This window comes from Colletes latitarsis, chromosome 3 (assembly GCF_051014445.1).
Source record: "Colletes latitarsis isolate SP2378_abdomen chromosome 3, iyColLati1, whole genome shotgun sequence".
Lineage (NCBI taxonomy): Eukaryota > Metazoa > Arthropoda > Insecta > Hymenoptera > Colletidae > Colletes > Colletes latitarsis.
The window spans coordinates 43,910,759-43,929,610 of record NC_135136.1 but is presented as its reverse complement, the minus strand read 5'-3'; the positions used below and the strand labels follow the sequence as shown (position 1 = coordinate 43,929,610).

The 18,852-nt window shown below is 38.7% G+C and overlaps 4 protein-coding genes across 11 annotated transcripts; 2 read left to right on the top strand and 2 right to left on the bottom strand.

The window, feature by feature from the left end:
* Nucleotides 1–461: 461 nt before the first annotated feature.
* Nucleotides 462–3,680, bottom strand: LOC143340505 (ankyrin repeat and SOCS box protein 16). 2 transcript variants are annotated; one of them, XM_076762553.1, is made up of 5 exons: nucleotides 3,518–3,680; nucleotides 2,538–2,881; nucleotides 2,119–2,359; nucleotides 1,798–2,041; nucleotides 462–1,737 (listed from the first exon to the last, which is right to left on the bottom strand). In XM_076762553.1, exons 1-5 carry the CDS (start codon nucleotides 3,542–3,544, stop codon nucleotides 1,184–1,186), a joined length of 1,410 nt encoding a protein of 469 aa, XP_076618668.1. In that variant the 5' UTR covers nucleotides 3,545–3,680; the 3' UTR covers nucleotides 462–1,183. The 2 variants fall into 2 exon arrangements, with proteins under 2 accessions (XP_076618668.1, XP_076618669.1); XM_076762554.1 differs by having other exon boundaries at nucleotides 3,396–3,541.
* A 286-nt stretch (nucleotides 3,681–3,966) lies between these two features.
* Nucleotides 3,967–13,091, bottom strand: LOC143340507 (uncharacterized). Its single transcript, XM_076762561.1, has 4 exons — nucleotides 12,806–13,091; nucleotides 11,236–11,636; nucleotides 10,642–11,098; nucleotides 3,967–10,404 (listed from the first exon to the last, which is right to left on the bottom strand). The coding sequence occupies exons 2-4, from the start codon at nucleotides 11,608–11,610 to the stop codon at nucleotides 10,127–10,129; spliced, it is 1,110 nt and encodes a 369-aa protein (XP_076618676.1). The 5' UTR covers nucleotides 11,611–11,636; nucleotides 12,806–13,091; the 3' UTR covers nucleotides 3,967–10,126.
* Nucleotides 13,092–14,089: 998 nt separating this feature from the next.
* On the top strand, nucleotides 14,090–15,351 carry Rpii15 (RNA polymerase II subunit RpII15). Of its 3 annotated transcripts, none has more exons than XM_076761885.1 (4): nucleotides 14,090–14,227; nucleotides 14,512–14,815; nucleotides 14,901–14,974; nucleotides 15,053–15,351. In XM_076761885.1, the coding sequence occupies exons 2-4, from the start codon at nucleotides 14,687–14,689 to the stop codon at nucleotides 15,240–15,242; spliced, it is 393 nt and encodes a 130-aa protein (XP_076618000.1). In that variant the 5' UTR covers nucleotides 14,090–14,227; nucleotides 14,512–14,686; the 3' UTR covers nucleotides 15,243–15,351. The 3 variants fall into 3 exon arrangements, with proteins under 3 accessions (XP_076618000.1, XP_076618001.1, XP_076618002.1); XM_076761886.1 differs by having other exon boundaries at nucleotides 14,094–14,231; XM_076761887.1 differs by having other exon boundaries at nucleotides 14,103–14,209; nucleotides 14,623–14,815.
* A 448-nt stretch (nucleotides 15,352–15,799) lies between these two features.
* LOC143340506 (hsp70-binding protein 1) lies at nucleotides 15,800–18,654 on the top strand. Of its 5 annotated transcripts, XM_076762559.1 has the most exons (7): nucleotides 15,800–15,976; nucleotides 16,096–16,168; nucleotides 16,286–16,418; nucleotides 16,503–16,743; nucleotides 16,933–17,335; nucleotides 17,416–17,653; nucleotides 17,723–18,654. In XM_076762559.1, the coding sequence occupies exons 3-7, from the start codon at nucleotides 16,375–16,377 to the stop codon at nucleotides 17,931–17,933; spliced, it is 1,137 nt and encodes a 378-aa protein (XP_076618674.1). In that variant the 5' UTR covers nucleotides 15,800–15,976; nucleotides 16,096–16,168; nucleotides 16,286–16,374; the 3' UTR covers nucleotides 17,934–18,654. The 5 variants fall into 5 exon arrangements, with proteins under 5 accessions (XP_076618674.1, XP_076618673.1, XP_076618671.1 ...); XM_076762558.1 differs by lacking the exon at nucleotides 16,096–16,168 and having other exon boundaries at nucleotides 15,801–15,976; nucleotides 16,276–16,418; XM_076762556.1 differs by having other exon boundaries at nucleotides 15,801–16,000; nucleotides 16,096–16,418.
* The last annotated feature ends 198 nt before the right edge of the window (nucleotides 18,655–18,852 follow it).

The window sequence follows — 18,852 nt, the reverse complement described above, 5'->3', positions numbered from 1 at the left end:
GAGAAGGATCACCTCGGAATTTTCAGGTCGGTATGGCAGTCAGATTGGGCCACGGTGAAAGGTCTACTCGAACGTACTCTGCGTTTCACGATTATTTCGAAAAACGTTTGACGCGAAATTTTTTATTAAAAAAGTTATTCTACTCTATCTATTATGCGTAATATTTTATCAGATAAAATTGAAATTGTATTCAGAGCTCGTGTTTTAGGAGACGAACGATGGCCGTAGTTGAATAAGGGGGGTTTAGAGAAAATAAAGTTGTCGCAGCCGGTTTCTATTTCGCCTTGTTTTCACGAGCAAAAGCTCGTTAAACACTATTGGTAATACTGCGGTAATACACGTTGATGAAAATTTACATGATTATTCAAGTACTCGCGACCGATAGAATTACTCGCGACCGATCTATGGTTCACGCATAGTATATAGATGCAACAGGGGTAAAAACAGGTGACGTGAATAAATGATTTGGTAATTAAACCATTTAATTATCAGAATATACAATATAGAATATTTTGTATATTTCATTTAAATTGCATCTATAGAGAAATATATTAGGTAAATTTCATGCTGAAGAATAGAGAACATATGTATGTATGTATGTAGGAAATATCGGTACCGTAACCGATACGAAAGAAAATATACAAAGTATTGGTTGCACGTATTGAAATTTATTCGTAAAATGCAACGACACGTATTTAAGAAATAGTAGTAGTTGGGTACGGGGGGTTTAGAGATACGATAAATCTGTATAAAGCATTCGAAGGAACCTCCTAATCGAACATTGTTTAGGTCGAATAAAATGTTGTTTCGAAATTGGCATGGGCAAGAAACCTTACCGACGTACGTGCTTGCAAAGTATTTACAATGATTGGCAATGGTTTGACGCGGGTCACCGTATCGAGGCTGCTATTTCGAGGATAGGTAGGGTGAGACGAGATAGTTGAGAATGAATCGACGTCACTCTCGCGAACCAGCATACCAGCGATTGTAATTTCGTACCGTTGGTATGCGCCAAGGTATAAAAGTTGGTCCAATTTTTGTCTGTTGTGAAAAGCGAAATGGTCGGTTGACCCGTAGAGATAGTTGTAAGTAAAGGTAGAAAAGAGAGAATAACGCGACGGTGGTTACGGATCGAACGGACACGTAATATCGCGCGTCCCCCCTGTTTCGTTGAAAATGTTCGTTAATGAAAATCGTAGAGAAGATAACGATGCAGCGACTGAGGTAATTGAAGGTTACGAACAATTTTTGGTAACTTGGTGCCGCATAACTTCCGGACTATTAATCTGGCTTGATGAGTCAAGGGCAACGGGGTTCTCGCCGCTTCCATGACCATCGCTTTCTGTGCGTCCGTTAGACTGCTCGATCTTCGTATCATACAAGGGTCGAAACTTTCGGCTGCTTCTAGCAACGCCTTGAGCAGCCTTGGCTTGTCCGCGGTGTTTTGCAGAGAGTTTAGTATACCGTGCGGATCGCGGAACTGCGTCTTGATGACAACTCGCGCGCCGTATTTGAGCAACAGAGCCACCACTTGTACCGACGGGTTCTCGTTCGAAGCTACATACTCGGCGAGCACCGGGCGCAACGCGGGTCCTTCGTCGCTACGTATCACCAAGTTGGGGTCCGCGCCTCGTTCCAGCAGCATCGAGAGGATCTTGAGTCTGTTTGGAATGTTGTCCGCGCAAGCGACGTGAAGCGGCGAACCGATGATCGGCGAGGTCGCGTTCACGTCGGCTCCTAAATTCGAAATAGTCGATCGAGCAACGTTCGCGATGAATCGACGATGAATCAACTTACCCGACATCAAGAGCATTTGGACGATCGAAGGGTCTCCCTTCAAAATAGCGAGATCAAGAGCGGTGGGTTTTTGATACTCGGGTCCGAGGTCGAGGCGAGCGCCTTGCTTCAGAAGCAGCTCGATCACCGTCGGATCTCCGCCGAGGATCGCGTAATGTAGAACCGTCCGATAGTCGTGTCTCGCATCTGCCATCGAATTAACATCCGCACCGTAGCTCAGTAACAGCAACACGGAAGAAATACCCTAACGGACGTGTATATGGCTATTAACTATATGTATACACATACCGTAAATAGTATTTGTAAAATATTTTTATTTACCTGAGGTAGTCTCGCGGCTTTCATCAACGGCGTGAGTCCCGCGCGATCTCTCGTGTTTGGTTGAGCTCCAAACGCCAACAAGAGTTCCATACACTGCAGGTCCAACGGCGAAACCAAATTTATCTCCGATCCGAAAAAGTACCTTTTATTCGGATTCGCGCCAGCTTCCAGCAATATTCTAGCTACGTCGACGTGCCGGTTTCTCAGAGCGAGTCGCAGCGGTTCGTCACACAACGTCGTCCTAAGCATATCGATCGATCTGATTCTTGTTCTCTACGCTGTAGGAATTTATAGCAGCCCGGACAGATCCTCGACACTAGGATTACGTATAGGAGGTTGCCAATCGAACGATACAAGATTTGCTGTCCGGTCGCATGAAATAATAAAAGGGAGATGGAATGTTCGGATCGTGATCGTACCTGGGGAAAAGCTCGCCGGTTTCTTGTCGATGGTCGACTCTGGCACCGTGCTCGAGCAACAGCTTTACCAAATCCAAGTAACCGTGCTCGGCGGCAAGATGCAACGCCGAGTACCCGCACTCGTCGGTTGCGTTTATGTCCGCGCCGCGCACCAACAACAGCTGGGCCGCCTCCGTGTATCTCTGCCACACCGCGTAATGCAACGGCCTCAGACCCTGAGTGACGGGCTCGTTCGCCTTTGCCCCGCATGCCAGCAGGATACGAATCTCGTCGAGCGGTTGCAAACGTATTATAGAGTCGGCTAGTTCCCGTTGCAACGGGCTGGCAGTGCATTCGGATGGCATCTAAACGTCGGGAACGAAAACAAATATTACGATTATTATTCCCCGTAAACTGGAGGAAACGCGACTTGGTATACTTGGTCGGAAAGAAACAACAACGAGTAATTCGAATTTCCACGGAATCGTCAAACTCGCGTCGCGTCGCGTCGCGTCACGTTGGTTCGTACAGTCGAGATCTCGATTCAAACGTCGAGAAGCCTGCCAAGGCAGCGACACAATTTTGGCGATGATATCGGAACCGCGAGCCGATCGAGAACCATCGAACTGGCCTATTCTCTTTTACAAACGATCCAATAGATTTAGAAACCGTGTTCCCCGTCTCTGGCTAGTAGATACTTTCGTTCCCACTTTCCTTTCTTTCGAACAATGTCGGCCAAGTTTAGTTAACGACGATCGTACGATTTCAAATTGTTCGCAACGCATCGTCGTCGCGGACAAATGATCTATTCTCGCGCGGAAACTTGTACTTGTGAATCTCTAATGTGGTCCGTTGGAAGAAAGAAAACGCGCGACCGACCTAGATCCTTTTCAACAAGTTCCGATTCCTCCAACAATTCTCCCCGATCTTAACATCTTTCCAGATGAAAAATGACGTTTGACGTTTCTCGACACGCTCACTGTTCATCGTTGTTTACTCACAGCGAATAATCTGCGATGCTCCAACATATAGAACCGGTTGCGTTCAGAACTGTCTTGTTCGTCGGAAACTCGGTCCTATTTAAAGCTTCGAACGGCGATTCCGCCCGAAAATAACACAAAGGGAACGCGCGGGAGTGTGCGCACCAAATCACTCGCTCGCGACAACTGCGCAATTTTCGCGCGATGTACGTTTGCTTAACGCGCGCCGCGCCGCGCAGCGCCGCGCAGCGCAGCGCCTACCTCGCCTCGCCTCGCCTCGCCACAGCTCTCGAGTCTTTGTATTCCCAATTTGCTTAAAACTTTCCGGAATCACCGCGCAACAATCAACTTGATTCAATGACTCGAAAGCCGCAATCGTTTACCGGCGCTACGCCCCGTTCTCGAATTCCGCCTACGCGGACACGATCAACTAAACTTTCTTGCGCGTCTGAATCAACTGCGAATCCAAAATACGAGAATCTCGCCCCTCTCGTGATTCACTCTCGGCTTACGTTCTACGCATACATATATGTTAACATAATCATCTTTATTTTTATATATTTTTCTTACTAAGTAGTACTACTAGTAAAAAGAACAAGTATAACGGTGTGGAAAAAACTAAATCGACGCCTACGTATTTCATTGATAAATATACACGGATCATTGTTCGATTATTAAAAATCTTTACCATCACTTTTTCATGTGATCGCACGTACGCACCGACGATGTCAAGGATAAAGCAAACTGTTTTTTTAAAAGAATTAAACGCGTTCCTGTTTTTTGGAAGTACTTTTATTAAGAAATACTTTGCACTTATTAAATGCCTTATACTCTTAATTCACTTTAATTATAATAATAATTATTGTTATAGCATTGTCCTATCTTTCTACTTAGAAGCATGCTTCGCTAACACACGTTACACGACCCTAAAATTATAAGCAATTTTTTTTTTTCTTAACGTACAGCTTATACGTAAATCAAACAACAATACTTTAATTTCACGAAGCCGACAAGTGCAGAGTTTTCAATGGAAATCTTTGCAACCTACGAAAAATTCTGTACATAAGTGCATATATGTTGCGACTCGAAGAAACATCGAACGCGTTACTGTTGCTGCTGTGACGTTGATTACCAAATCATCTCGCGCAAGTAAATCGACCTATACTCTGGATATTATCGTAAGCTTCCTCTCGAAATTCGATCGGTAATCGCTGGAACGACGACGCCCGCCGCCCACCGCCCGCCACCCGCCACCCGCCGTTTGCCTCCTCTACCTACGCCTTACGCCTTTCGCCTTTATCCTTTCGGGGCCGTGACAAACGAATCGTACAAACAGATCATAATAAGAAAAATAAATACAATTCGATACATTATTTTTCCTCTCCCTTTCGATTCGTAATACGGCTCTCGGCGCAGATTATCGCGATCAACGCGCGTGCGTGCGTGAGTGCGTGCGTGCGTGCGTGCGTGCGTCGCGATATCGCGGTTCAACCGAACAACACCATGCAGGGCTTCGCAGGACATCGTATTATTTACCTATATCTGATGCTAACTGCTAATTTATCCATCTACCTGCGACGCGTACATGCGTATGTCGATCGTGCGTGCATTTCCGACGTCTATCGCATCAAATGGTGCCGTCTTTCGAACGGAAAAACGCTCATCGCGACTCGTCCTTTTTAATATCATTCGTATCAAACACGTCTATCGAAAGACGGCTCTCGCTCGAGACGATATTACATAGTTCGTACATACACGCAACCGCCTCTTAACGGTCACGTTCAATTTGTTAGTCTTAAGGAACCTACGTTTATAGAAAATTGGACTTTTCATAGGTTTCTGATTTCGTCGAAAAATATCTATAGAACGTTCTCCACGATTCTAACCCGAACAAGGAACCGATCGATCGGTCGGTCGATTACTTTGGTACGAAAAGATCGACCAAAACCGTCATATATGTAGTATGAATCAATTTTTTCCGCTCTCTTCTACTATCGTTACGCACACACACACACACACACACACACACCGCACACACGCGCACACGTACACGCACTCTCTCTCTCTCTCTCTCGCAAGCATTATATCGTATCATACAAAAATGAAACATTTTATACATAAGCGTGAAACGAATGCACGCTGCCAGAATACGTTCAAGTAAAATTGTTCAATTTCATAGATTCTGTTTGAGAATTAAAAAAAAAAAAATGAATTAGAAAAATATTACAAAAGACAAAAGACAAAAGACAAAAGCCACGTCGTAGAGTGGATAAAACATTAGAACCGATCGATCGTGTTCCCTGCTATTCGCAGAATAGATTTGATCTCGGTAACTGTAAAAAGAAATCTTAATTATAGTGATCGACCGATCATCGTAGTAGGTATAATCGCAAATTCTATCTACAAATAATAATACCGCTTTAAAAGTGTAGTCCGAAGCGATAACCTAATTAAATATAACATAAACTGCCTCGAAATGGCTACGATCTACGTATTCCTAAGAAAACGGCTATAGTAATAATAGTCGTCAAGTGTCGTCCATGCTTCTTTGATTGTTATTTAGTTACATATTTTAAGGGCATTATAATTCACGTGAGTATGACACGGATTTCCACTAAAAATATTGTTACATACGCTGAGCATTACTGACTTAAGCACTGTACTAAGTTCACGTAAAATGTATCGTTATTATTAGAAAACTAATTATTCTTCATTGGTTTGAAATACTGGTTTTTAATAGATCTGTATAAAACCTTTGTCAACTGGAACTCTTTGAACGATGATTCGCGCGATACGAATTTTCAAGCAACAACGCTGTACATCGGTGAAAAAATTACCTCTCGTCGCTTTATTCGTTATTTCGGCAAAATTGTAACTGCATACGTAACGCTCGTTCGTTTATGATTTTTCCTTTTTCTTTCTTTCTTTCTCTCTCTCTTTCTCTCTCTCTTTCTCTCTCTCTCTCTCTCTCTCTCTCTCAACTTGCTTGCAAAATCTCTCGACGAATCGTATCAATTCGATTCTCGACGACCAAACGACGAATACGATAAATGATTAGCAGAAAATTGGAAGGCAGGCGCGAATGGAATCAGGGCAAAGAAAGAAAAGACAAAAACGGTCAATAACGCAGTAAGGAGACGGGAGATAAATGACCGTAAAGGAACAAAGGGAAAGTAAGAAAACCGCATAGCAAAGGATATTTGTACGATCTATGCGATCTTACACGGGTTAAATGGAGAATCAGGAAACACGTCCGTGAGTCAACTGTTCTAATCTGTCTGCTGCGATGCGAATTCGCGCGAACGAGGTGGAATTTTTGGACTCACTGTGTACCGCGAGAAATCAAAAGTTCATTAAGTTTCCTAACCTAATTTAGTCATTCTTTTACACGGTATCCTGTATATTGTCAAGTACAAATAAAGTCAGGATTTATCACGAGGCCAGAATAAAAGGCAGATACCTTATAAATGGTAGGACATCGTCTGTACAACGGTTTACATCGATTACGTCCATTACTTTTCTCCTTTTTTCCATTCTTTTGTTTTTTTTTTGTTTTTTGTTTTTTTTTTTGTTTTTTTTTTTATCTGGCACTCTCCTATTTTAGGCTGTTTCACGATTACGGTAATTTGTTTTGCTGGTTTATTGCATTGCATGGAAAAATATGGCTTTATCCGAATGCTATTTAACAAAGGCAATACACTGTACGATTACGTTACATTTCTGTGTCAGAGTGTGTGTGTGGTGTGTGTGTGGGTGTGGGTGGGTGTGTGTGTGCGTGTGTGCGCGCGCGCGCGTATAAATATACTACACGTACGCGCGCTGGTGTATATGCGCCGTTCATCTCAATATCTAATCATATAATCTTTCAAAAAGGCAGATCCAGTATTCATAAAATTACCGAAGCCCGTATTTCATAGCTTTTATGAAAACTGGTGAATTTTTACGATCGATTATAAATGTTCTTTCTATGCAACTAGCATGTAAAAAGCATTACGTTACGTGTGTGTCTTAACCGTTTCTTTCCGGCAGAGTCTTTGACCAAGCTAAATTGTTAGTTTTTTAACGAGCAGCGGCTCTTCGAGTATCGAGTGGCGAGTGGCGAGTGGCGAGTGTCGAGTGTCGAGTGTCGAATGTTGTTGAATGTCGTCGAATATGGCGAGTCGGGTATTATAGAGTCTCAAGTTACCGATATATGTATACATATTCGTATACAGTAATCCTCGTTTGTATATCACCAATTTTTACCCGTGCTCGGCAACGGGAATCATCCCCTACGCTCTTTTTCTTTAGTCAACCTAACCACCACCACCATCACCCAACTTACGCGATCTACAATTTTTTATCCATTATTAAAAATTATTATTTTTAGATTTATCGTTATATTTCCCTTTTACGATATTATCGACGGATTGGTTTTCCTCTACAATGAAAATTCTATTTTAAATTTAACTTATTTCCAACGTTTTTTAATTATACGTTATTGGAATCGTTTCGGAAAAACTTCCAATTACGTATAATTTTAAAATAGATTAAAGTTCGTGTTTCGACTCACTTCCATTGGGTAAACGTTGTCAATAATTTCCTAAAGATGCAACGAAAAATATAGAAATTCAAAGTTTCGTTACTGGGTAACTCGTCTTACCGCTCTCGACTGTCGACCGCAGAGAGACTCATTCCTTCTTAGTCTATCTAGCTGACAGTATGTCATTGAGAAAAAAAAAAAAAAAAAAAAAAAGAACTTTATAACTGGGCAAAAAATTGCTATCTTTTACGAATTTATTATATATGGAAACAAGTGAATCCGGCTCAGTGGGATACACGCAAGGATTACTGTACTACACGGTGCATATTGAAATATGTGCGTGTATACGCATCGATAACTTACTTACATACTCGCATACTCGTCTGTATACGCACGCACATACAGACGCGTATATGTGTGTGTATATACATGTATGGATAAATATATAGACACACACACTTAATAAAGGCAGATAGAAGACACTTTCCACGACAAAGTAATCCTCTGTGTAACAGATCCAGATTTACAGTATAATATAAGATTCAACGCGATTGCGGATCAATCGCGTGTTACCAGTCTTGAACGTAGTGATTAATATTCATTCGCGGACCAAGCCTACGATTTCAACGTAGTTATCATAAGTATTTCGACCGCAAATTTAAATTCTGTCGTTTCCGTCAATTTCCCGTTGAATAAAAGTAAACAAATTTGCACACGGCGTAATACATTTTATTCGAGTTTCATAAAGAAAGACCAAAAATTGATACTCGAAATTCTGGATTGATTATAGATTATACCACGGGTTCATCGAACGAGTAACTTAATAAATACATACACGTTATACTGGTCTGTCTATGTCTATGTCTATGTCTATGTCTATGTCTAGTCTATGTCTAGTCTATGTCTATGTCTATGTCTATGTCTATGTCTATGTCTATGAATATGTGTATGTGTACGAATACGTGTGTACATGTACGTTTACGCGTGTGCGTGTTGTGTGTTTGCGCGCGCGCGCAAATGTGTATATGTAATGCGCTTCTCTTTTTTCTTTTTTTTTCTTTTTTTACTTTTTCTTTTTTTCTTTTTTTCTTTTTTTTTTTTTGTTTAGTAAGTAGACGTTGGTGGCACATATTTGTGTGGATCTATGTGTATGTGTACACATACGTGTGTGTGTGTGTGGGTGTGGGTGTCTGCGTGGGTGTGCGCGCGTGTGTCCATGTGGGTGTGTGGTGTGTATATATATACATATACATATGTGTGTGGGTGGGGGTGTGTATGTATATATATATATATATACATATATACGACGTAATAAAAAAGAACCTACCCTACGGATACGCATTATCAAAAGATTTTCGAGCGGTCGTAAAAATATGCTTCGCGTGACGCGTTCAATCTTCACTATGAACCGTGTTATGTAAATCTGTTGTAGCAATCTGTGTATAGGACTCAAAAAAATACCTCTCACGCTATCCATGTACGCAAGGTGTATGTGTCACTAAGTAGAAGAACGGAACACGGCCCAAAACTGAACCGTACGAGTGACATTCGAGCGCCGCATCGACACTTGTTGTTACATTCCTTTTCTGTCCATGTCGCGATAGAAAAGAAACGAAATGAAACGAAAATTATCCAATGTTACTCGTTCAAGTCAAATAACAGAATAAAAAAGAAATTGAATTCTCTCGACGTCGAGCAATACAATATCTCAAAAGATTGTGAGATTCTGTTCGTTACTCTTTTCTTCTCTTTTCGTCTCGATGCTGCGTTCGAAAGTTAGCGTATGGCGCTTATATACACGGAGCCGAGCTGTTCGAGACTAAAATCGTGTCTATCGTGTACGATACGTACACATTGTCAATTATTTTCTATTAAATTACTATCTTCTGTAAATGCAATAAATGTATATAGAGTACAATAGAGCAGCGAAAACGCACTCGCAGTGGATATGCGTGATCGCGAGTCGTGAATGATCCAACGAAAAGCGGATAACTCGGTGCGAGTCGATAAGGATGGGAAGAATGACAGTCTGGAACAGCTCCGATACGGCAATAAAAAATTTGTTCGATTCAACTCAAGTCTAAAAACTCGCTACCCCTCGTACAGCACTACGGTAGGCTGGAGTTTAGGCTCTCTGGCAAACGATAATTCATCATATGATATGGTGGACTCGCGGGACTTCCCGGTTGACTATTCATGCCAAGATTACTTGAACCGCGACCGCGTTTTCGCCTTTGCAATATACCTTTTCTAACCATATAGAATCGAATCGTACTTATCGGAATTTTGTACTTTTCCGAAGCAACTTGAAACGTCATACCGCGTGCCACCATATCCGAAGCTTGTTTCAATTCTTCTTCCGAACGTCTCTGCCGTCTCTGGTAACCTGAAAACCAAACACACAACCATCAACCAAGAAATGATTTCGTCTTGTTCGATTCTTACCCGGTTTGATGGAATTTATATCATTCGAATCATCGCAACGTCCGATGAAATTCTACGTCTCTTGTCTAAAGTAGACAAATAACAGAGGGAATTTCTACTTTATACTCGAAACAAATATTTTCCAATTTCGTTCGTCTCGCTTTCTTTTTACCCAACCTCACCCCGTTTTGTTTCTTACCTTCGATTGCAGGAAACGGACTACTAGGGTTACAATTACTGCTTGGTACCATACTAATCGAGTATGGCTTGACACCCTGTTGTTGAGTAAATTGCTCGTCCGGTTCCATCTTAACCATGCCCTGAGTTTCAGTTAAAGTTGCTTCGCAAGCGCTAAGTGCTTTTTCCAAATGTTGCAATGCTTCGCTATGCTCCATAAAATTCGAAGAGTTCGGATTTTGCGAAACGGGCGTTGCGCTGTGCGATGGAGCGCTTGCCGTGCTAGACGCAGCGATCGTCGTAGCCTCGAGAAAATTGGTATTTGAACCTCCATCGTCCGACTGAGTTTCCTCGCATATGAAAGAGGACTTATCCTGTTGCGAAGTCGTCGATGGGGTAACCGGTGTATTAGAATCGCACTGCTGTGAGCTAGTTTCGCTTAAAGAGTTATCGTTTCCTTGGGTGGACAAACCACGGATCTGGCAATCAAGTTGTTTTTTTCACAATTAATTCAAATTAAACTCATCTTCTCTCCGATTTAAATCGGAGTTTATTAAAAATTAACCGATTGTTTATTAGAAATAAACAACATTCGGAACAATCGTTTATTTCGTACCTGCAATACTTCTGCAGCCTGCATTAATTTACCCAGTTGCTGTTGCTCCACGTATACTTCTCCACGATACATAAATTCCACCAAAGCTTGAAGTTCCCACATTCTCATGTCTCTCAAAAAGATAATAGGATGGGTGCACGGTATTTCTAATAATAAACGTTCCAAATAATCGCTACAAGCCGACAATACCACTTTGTGACACTTTATTGACCCACCGTCGCATGCCAAAGTGACATCGACGAATTGTTCTGAACTTAAAAGTTTAGGAAACGCGCTGTGCATATTCGATTGATGAGAATTCCAGGAAACGCAAAACTGCTGCCGATCCCCACCAGGATAATTACCCGGGGTATGTAAGATACTTCCACTCTCCATAATAGTACCGTTTTAGAACAATTTTCCTGTCAATATCAATACATAGTTCCATTAGATTTTAGCCATAATAAAATGTCTAGTTTTAAACAACGAAATAAGAAAAGCCAAGTCACAGCGAGAACCTGGTGCTGATAAAACTATCAATTATATGTGCACGTCGTACGTAAGATTAAATTTCATTTGTTACACCCACCCAAATACTTTTCATCTACCCCCAAGTAATAGATTCGTGGTAGAAATTGGTTTGAAACCGTTATTTATATATAATTTTAATCCACTAGCAAACTCTGTACTTTTTTCATATAGAATTAACTGGTCGCTAAACCGACGATGCTTGTTATGTTTGGAAAATGACCTTCCATAAAAATTTATTCATAGTTTAAATGATAATTGGATAATATGTAGATTTAAATTTCCATGCAACAAAGAAAAGCTGAATGCACAGATCCAACTACCGTGTTAAACTGTCATCTATCGAGAAACGAAAGGTTTCTGCTTCCATTGAAAGTAACATTCCAAGAAAGCAGAGACAAATAATGACAGAAATCATTCAAGAATAACGATATTAAGCAATAAACAGAATGGTAAAAAAACTCTAATTAAATGGAAAAATAAAACTCGATTAAAGAAACGCATATAAAATTCGTATAAAATAATATACAATATGGCTGTGTTGTCTAGGAAAATTTAGTATTAACGATAGATATTCGAGTACGCGTGGAGATAGATTAATTGCACAGAGAAATTGGTAATTTCATCCCAGTTAAGTGTGATTAGAACGCAAAAAATTAACGCGAAAAAGACTTGAGAAGAATTTGATAACATTATACAAGAGCGAACGTGCAACAAAACAAATCTGTCGTACGTAATGTTTAAGTGAATTCTCCGATAAAAAAGTTCGAATACAAACTCTAGTTACGCGGCGTTTATCGTAATCACGTGTTCAAAGCGTACCAGCCGACAGGTTAACCAAAAAATATTCGATATACACGGAGATGTATAAAATTTTTTTGTCAATAGAAAAATGGTGAAATCTTTGTGGGAGACGCTGTCGGCGTGAATGCCATCACCCCCCAGGAACGCCTTGAACACAAGTTTGCTCTTTCTTCTTACTTAACGAAACCGAATCCTACAAACTTGAACATTCCGGGAATAGAACGATAGCACAAATTTTACGATAAATGATTTCACTTACGAATATTCAGCTCCGTCGACTCCTCTTAGATTTTCGCGTCGCTTTCGGGAAGAATCCCTTAAGAAAACATTCATCCGCCGAGATTTGCACTAGCTAGGGGAGCTCAAACGGAAGGGTGGGGGTAGTAAGGCTGGGGGTAGCTTAGTGAACACTAGCGCACCTCTTGTCTTTCCTGAAAACTCTTACGAACGTTAAACTCCCCGATTCCATCTATACCCAACTATTATCTATACTTTTCTCTATCACAAACCAATTCGGTTCACATTTTCCAATTCTGATCGAACAATAAATAAATAAATACTTTGATTCTTCAACGTTTTACAAAAATTTTCATTTCTTTCCTTTACACGATCAAACTAACGGCAACCATTCGTAGTTTCCACCGGATTTAATTGGAAACAAAGAGCAATAATTTTCGAAAAATTTATTCGTTTCCTGTCATCTTTCTTATTCCCATACCTTACCGACTTTTTAGCAAAATCCAGTGAAAGTACATACACGCAGAACGATTAGAACAAGAAATCCTTTTCTCAGTTTTCATGTAAACGTACCAAAAATTTTAACCGTTATTCGTTCAACATAAAGATATACATATGTAGACTGCGTGTAAATAGAATCATATGACTGCGACAAGTGCTTATCGCCAAGGGAATATTCACCGAATAAATTTTTACACAGATTAGTATGTATACCAAAAAGTACAGTCGTAAACTCTTGCTGTGTCTGTCGATAGTTTTTCGACCATTTCTCGAATTTTTCTCTTGTTCCGAGATTACGTAAACCTGCTATACATGTAACAAAATACCCTCGTTTGGCTAGGTGATGTTGATATAGTGGACCAGAAAAATTATAGCTATTATAAGCACGTGAGGTAATTTATTTACGTCCACTTTGTCTTTAAGTCGAACGGACAAAGGTTAAGTTAGTCGATCATTACTCGAAAAAATGGACATGGAAAGTTTATCAGACCTCTTTTCATTTCGTTTCAACATTTTAAACCTTCTCACACTTAAATAACTATTGTTCCGACACGCGTCTAGATAGCTGTGTAGTTAAAGCACGTTAAAAATCAAAATATTTGATAGATTGATCTTTTTGCATGCATAAATAGTATATAAAGTTGAGTGGTCGCAACCGGTGGCGACGGTATTACAATTTTGTTCATTTCATTTTTGCACCGTAATTAGTTTACGGTCGATTTTCTCACATTTCTAGAAATTACCGATTAGTTATCCGTCGACTAAACATTCTTTGCCAGATAGCGGCACTAGTGACTACGTAGTTGCTAGATGAGTCGGGCTTTTTCACGCATGCACGATGAAAACGGTAACGTACATACTCAACGTTATGGAAACCAATCAACTGTTTTGGCGGGCTTTCACGCATGGTAGTGACAGGTCAGATCTGTCAAAAACATTTAAAGTACGTAAGTATTATTGTTCTTCTTCTTCTTATTATTATTATTATTCATTACGTACAATTGATGTTCATTGTATACTTTTGTATACATACATTTCAACATCCTTTCCTACTTTACCTGTTTCTTTATCTGCTTATTTTATATAAATTATGTAATGTTTAAAATTTACACACACACACACACACACATACTTCGTCTGGTACCATTTCTTCCCGCGCTAATCGAAGCATATTATTTTCCCATCACGAGTGATTATAAATTGCGTATTTGTGTGTGTGTTCGTTAGTAGAAGCGCCAGGCTACGACCTACGACTAGAAAAATCTAGTTTAGGTTAAGCTAACAGAACTGACTCGTCGACGGTATCCCTACTTATTTCTGTTATTACCTACAAAACACTCGAAAAAACATTAAATTTGTTGAACGTTGTAAATAACAAACGAAACTAACGCACGTGCAAAGTATGTCGAAAATAACTGGATACGACACGCACGACGATGGACCAGGTTTCGTTGGGATCAGATTTTGTCAAGAATGCAATAACATGTTGTATCCCAAAGAAGATAAAGAAAACAAAGTATTGATGTACGCGGTAAGTATAGTATATCATTTATAGTTCGTTCTTAAAATTTAACCATAATAATCCTGAATATTTGCAACTCTAATGTTCGTTTCAGTGCAGAAATTGTGATTTCAAGCAGCTAGCTGACAGCAATTGCATTTATGTAAACAAGATTATGCACGAAATCGAGTAAGTACACACAACACGTAAAAACATATTTATATAGATTTAAATATAAGAAAGATAGTTTACGGCTTGTGATTTCAGCGAATTAACGCACATTGTAGCAGACGTTATATCAGATCCTACTCTACCAAGAACCGAAGAACATCCTTGTCCAAAGTGTAACCATAGAGAAGCAGTATTTTTTCAAGCACAGACCAGACGAGCGGAAGAAGAAATGAGGTTATATTATGTGTGTACTAATCAGCATTGTTCTCATAGGTGGACGGAATAAAACTTGAAAAGCAATTTATACATTTTTTAAATTATATAGATTTCAAATAAAAAGAAAAAATGTACCATAACGAAAGGAGAAACATAATAAAAATATATATGAATATTTTTATATACACGTCTCGGTTCTTTAACAATTATTATAACAACGGAATATGGCTAGACGATAAGATATCAAAGTTCGAAAATTTAATAATATTGTAATTTTATAAGTACCAAATTTTTCAGAGATTTTTACTTTTATGCATACTTTACAGTACCTAAACCGAATTAACCGTTTTTGGAATCTTTTGTATATTGGTTAATTTGTTGTTCGTACGTTTCGGGTTATTTAAAAGTTTACTAAAGAAATTTTGAATAAATTACCATTATTCTGTTTTGTATACATATATTAGACAACAAATTAAACTATTTATCAACGAACCTCCCCTACACGGGGAAAACGATGATAAATAAACCTTAGTTGTGTTTGTCCGTTTGCTACTATTGCGTCATAGAAAAATGACCGGAGGCTTTTTGATGAAACTTTAAACGTATGTCTAAAGTATACTACATAATTTCAACTAACATAATATTGGATTGCCAGGAACACCAACTATAAAATATACTTGTTTTCACAGCAAAAACATTTGCGACATAGTTTGTTAGAATTAAAATTTAAAGACTGTTTCGTCGCATACTAATCTTCGATAGACAGAACAACCCACACCTAAGGAAACGCAGACGAAATCGCGGGTAATAGTATCGAAATGGTTAAAAGTAAAATACTTTTCTTTCTTCGCTGTTTAAAGATTTAATTGAAATTCGAATTAAACATGTTACTATGTTATTGTGTAAATATAAATTTGTTCTAGTTGGTTTCCGTTAACGGTTCCGTCCATAATCAATTGCCGTGTGTTATACCTATCGCTTATTTGGAGGTTATAGGTACATACGCGTGTGAAGAAAAGTCGTTTACGTCGCCAACTAATTTTTGTTTACTTATTCTTCGACGTATCATAATTCTTGACCATTAATTTTCTTATTTCGAAAAGAACGGATCAGGTAATACGAGTTAATACGGGTCGAATTCCATAATGCATTTTTGTTATCACATCGGACATACGTTTGCTTAAGGAAGGTTTATCTGATTAATGGGTGCATCGTTTACTACAAAAGTTGCAGAAAAAATGGAAAGGTACGAGAAAGAAACTTTTCTACAATCTGCCATTATTGACAATTCAGATTAATTCAAAGTTATATCTTTACTAAATTATTTCAGTTCTCAACGCTTGGACACACGGGACAGCACAGAGGAACAACCGCATGCAAGCAGCAGCGCGAGACCATTATCGATCGAAGGACCTCGAAACACAAACAATACCGAAATGCAAGCACTTGTACCAATACCAAACCAACCTAGACAGCCAAGAAATTTACAAGGACTACTTAGGTTTGCTATGGAAACAACCAATTCTCAAGGTTCCACTAATGACACTTCTTTTAATCCAATGGACAAAGAAGTAAATATCGCTGCTACAATTGGGCACTTTCTATATACAGCATGATAAAAGTAAAGAGCGTATAACTTTTACGATAGATGGTATTTGTCGAACAAAGCAAAAACTATCTAAAAGTTACGAATCCCTTTCTTTTATCCTCCTGTGTGTCCTTGTAGAGTATTTGGTCGTAATCGAAACAAATATTTACAGAAACGACAATTTCTGGAAAATATGTTCTCCTCGTTATCTTGTAACGTGATAGAGGAATTGCAAAAAAATATTAAAATATTATCGAATGTCGTCGACCTTGGGCCAGACGATGATACATCGCAATATGAAATTGCTTTGGAGAGCATTGCAGATTATGTAGATAATACAGATATTGCTAATGACTTTTATAAAATAGGAGGCTTTTCTATATTTGGTCCATGTTTAAATTCTCCGCATAGTAGCATCAGATGGAGAACGGCAGATCTAATAGCTGAATTAGCTCAAAATAATCCCTTTTGTCAAGAAAAATTTTTGGAAACTGGTCTGTTTCCAATATTGTTGAACATGATAGACACAGATCCAGCAGAAGCTGCCAGAATCAAAGCTCTATACGCTATATCTTGTAAGTAGATATTTTTTACTCTAATGAGAGTTATAATTATCTACAGTTTATAAGATCTGTAACTTGTGTATCGTATATAGGTATAGTTCGTGAGCATCTCATATCCTTAAAATACATGGATATAAACGACGGTTATTCTGTTCTTTTGAGAGCTATGCAAAGTCCAGTGAAAAAATTACAAATTAAATCTGCTTTTCTTTTTTGTTCTCTTTGTAACAAGGAAAACATGAATGATTTGAAACTTACTTTGGTGAACATGGGTTTAGTTGAACAAGCAAGTGGTTTGCTAGCTACGGATGGTCTACTTCCAGAAATTAGGTAGGTACATATGTCTCACTCTGTTCCATCTAATGGATTTAAATAAAAAAGTATTATTTGTTGTTTCAGAGATCAGCTGTTGAATATTCTCGATGGCTTAACCAATGACGATTTTCACCCTGCCTTGAAAGAATGTAGACGTCCGGAACTTTACCTGCAATCCACATTAGATCATTGTATAAAAGATTTACAACAAGAAAAGAATTCTGATCAAATAGATACATGTTATCGGGTATTGAGGAAAGTCTTTCCTGAACAAGATACAAATCAAGAAAGATAATTGTAGTTTATAACAATACTGTGTCGACACATTTGTCTAATATTTTTAATATCATCGATAGCTTTGAAAATATTCAATTAAGTCAATTTAAATGAAACATCCTGTATAATCTTCATAAACTAATTGTTATTTAGTTCCGTGTACAAAAAATGCAAAAAGTCATCCAAATTCCAGAAACAGAGAAATTACACGAGTCCTCTTCTCTTTAACGAGTATATGCAACATGTCTAACACGTTACCGATTAGAACTTTTTTTGCCGCTGGATTTTCTGTACAGCGAAACATCAAAGAAACTGATAATTGGAATTTTGTAGAATAGGGGGCATTTCAAGTAATAACAAATCCTGGGATTACCATCTTGTCTTTTTCTCTATTGAAATTGTATTCATAGGTTAATGTGTTTTCTTGTGTTGAATTCTTGTCACACCCCTACTCAATCTAGGTATAAAAAGAAAGTCTAAGTAAATCTAAAGAAATTTATCAAGTTTTAAATAATTATCTACCATGAAAGTTAGTGGATTTCATGCATGTTGGAATGTTCATCTGTCATTCTTAGACAAATAGGTTTAAAAAAAAAATTTATTTTTAAGGTTTACAAATTTTTAGTAAAAAAAATCATCACCACTATCACCACTATTAGCGAGCTTTGTTTTTTGTGTATTTAATTTGTAAATGACCAAATATTGCTGTTGATAAATAAATTTAAACATATTTTAAATCATTTATAATTTTGCAATAAAAATATCGAAACTGTTTGAAAGTGATCGATGCGGTAGTGTTCGGAAAACACGAAATGTAATATGACGAGTGTTTTACGATGCTCTGGGCTTCTGATATGCTCGAATCAAGATCTCGGATCGATGTGTTCTCGAAATTTCATAAAATTTACAATGAAAGATGTTATGTGAAGAATACAGTA

Excerpts from the sequence above, each read along its gene's own strand:
- LOC143340505 (XM_076762553.1), bottom strand. The coding sequence starts at position 3,544 with ATGTTGGAGCATCGCAGATTATTCGCT. Across the intron at positions 2,360-2,537 it reads ACCGGCGAGCTTTTCCCCAG|GACGACGTTGTGTGACGAAC; the intron begins GTACGATCACGA and ends CGATATGCTTAG. Across the intron at positions 2,042-2,118 it reads AAGCCGCGAGACTACCTCAG|GGTATTTCTTCCGTGTTGCT; the intron begins GTAAATAAAAAT and ends CACGTCCGTTAG.
- LOC143340507 (XM_076762561.1), bottom strand. The coding sequence starts at position 11,610 with ATGGAGAGTGGAAGTATCTTACATACCCCGGGTAATTATCCTGGTGGG. Across the intron at positions 11,099-11,235 it reads AGGCTGCAGAAGTATTGCAG|ATCCGTGGTTTGTCCACCCA; the intron begins GTACGAAATAAA and ends CTTGATTGCCAG. Across the intron at positions 10,405-10,641 it reads TCCGTTTCCTGCAATCGAAG|GTTACCAGAGACGGCAGAGA; the intron begins GTAAGAAACAAA and ends TTTGGTTTTCAG.
- Rpii15 (XM_076761885.1), top strand. The coding sequence starts at position 14,687 with ATGTCGAAAATAACTGGATACGACACGCACGACGATGGACCAGGTTTC. Across the intron at positions 14,816-14,900 it reads ACAAAGTATTGATGTACGCG|TGCAGAAATTGTGATTTCAA; the intron begins GTAAGTATAGTA and ends TGTTCGTTTCAG. Across the intron at positions 14,975-15,052 it reads AAGATTATGCACGAAATCGA|CGAATTAACGCACATTGTAG; the intron begins GTAAGTACACAC and ends TTGTGATTTCAG.
- LOC143340506 (XM_076762559.1), top strand. The coding sequence starts at position 16,375 with ATGGGTGCATCGTTTACTACAAAAGTTGCAGAAAAAATGGAAAG. Across the intron at positions 16,744-16,932 it reads TTAATCCAATGGACAAAGAA|AAACGACAATTTCTGGAAAA; the intron begins GTAAATATCGCT and ends AAATATTTACAG. Across the intron at positions 17,336-17,415 it reads AGCTCTATACGCTATATCTT|GTATAGTTCGTGAGCATCTC; the intron begins GTAAGTAGATAT and ends TATCGTATATAG.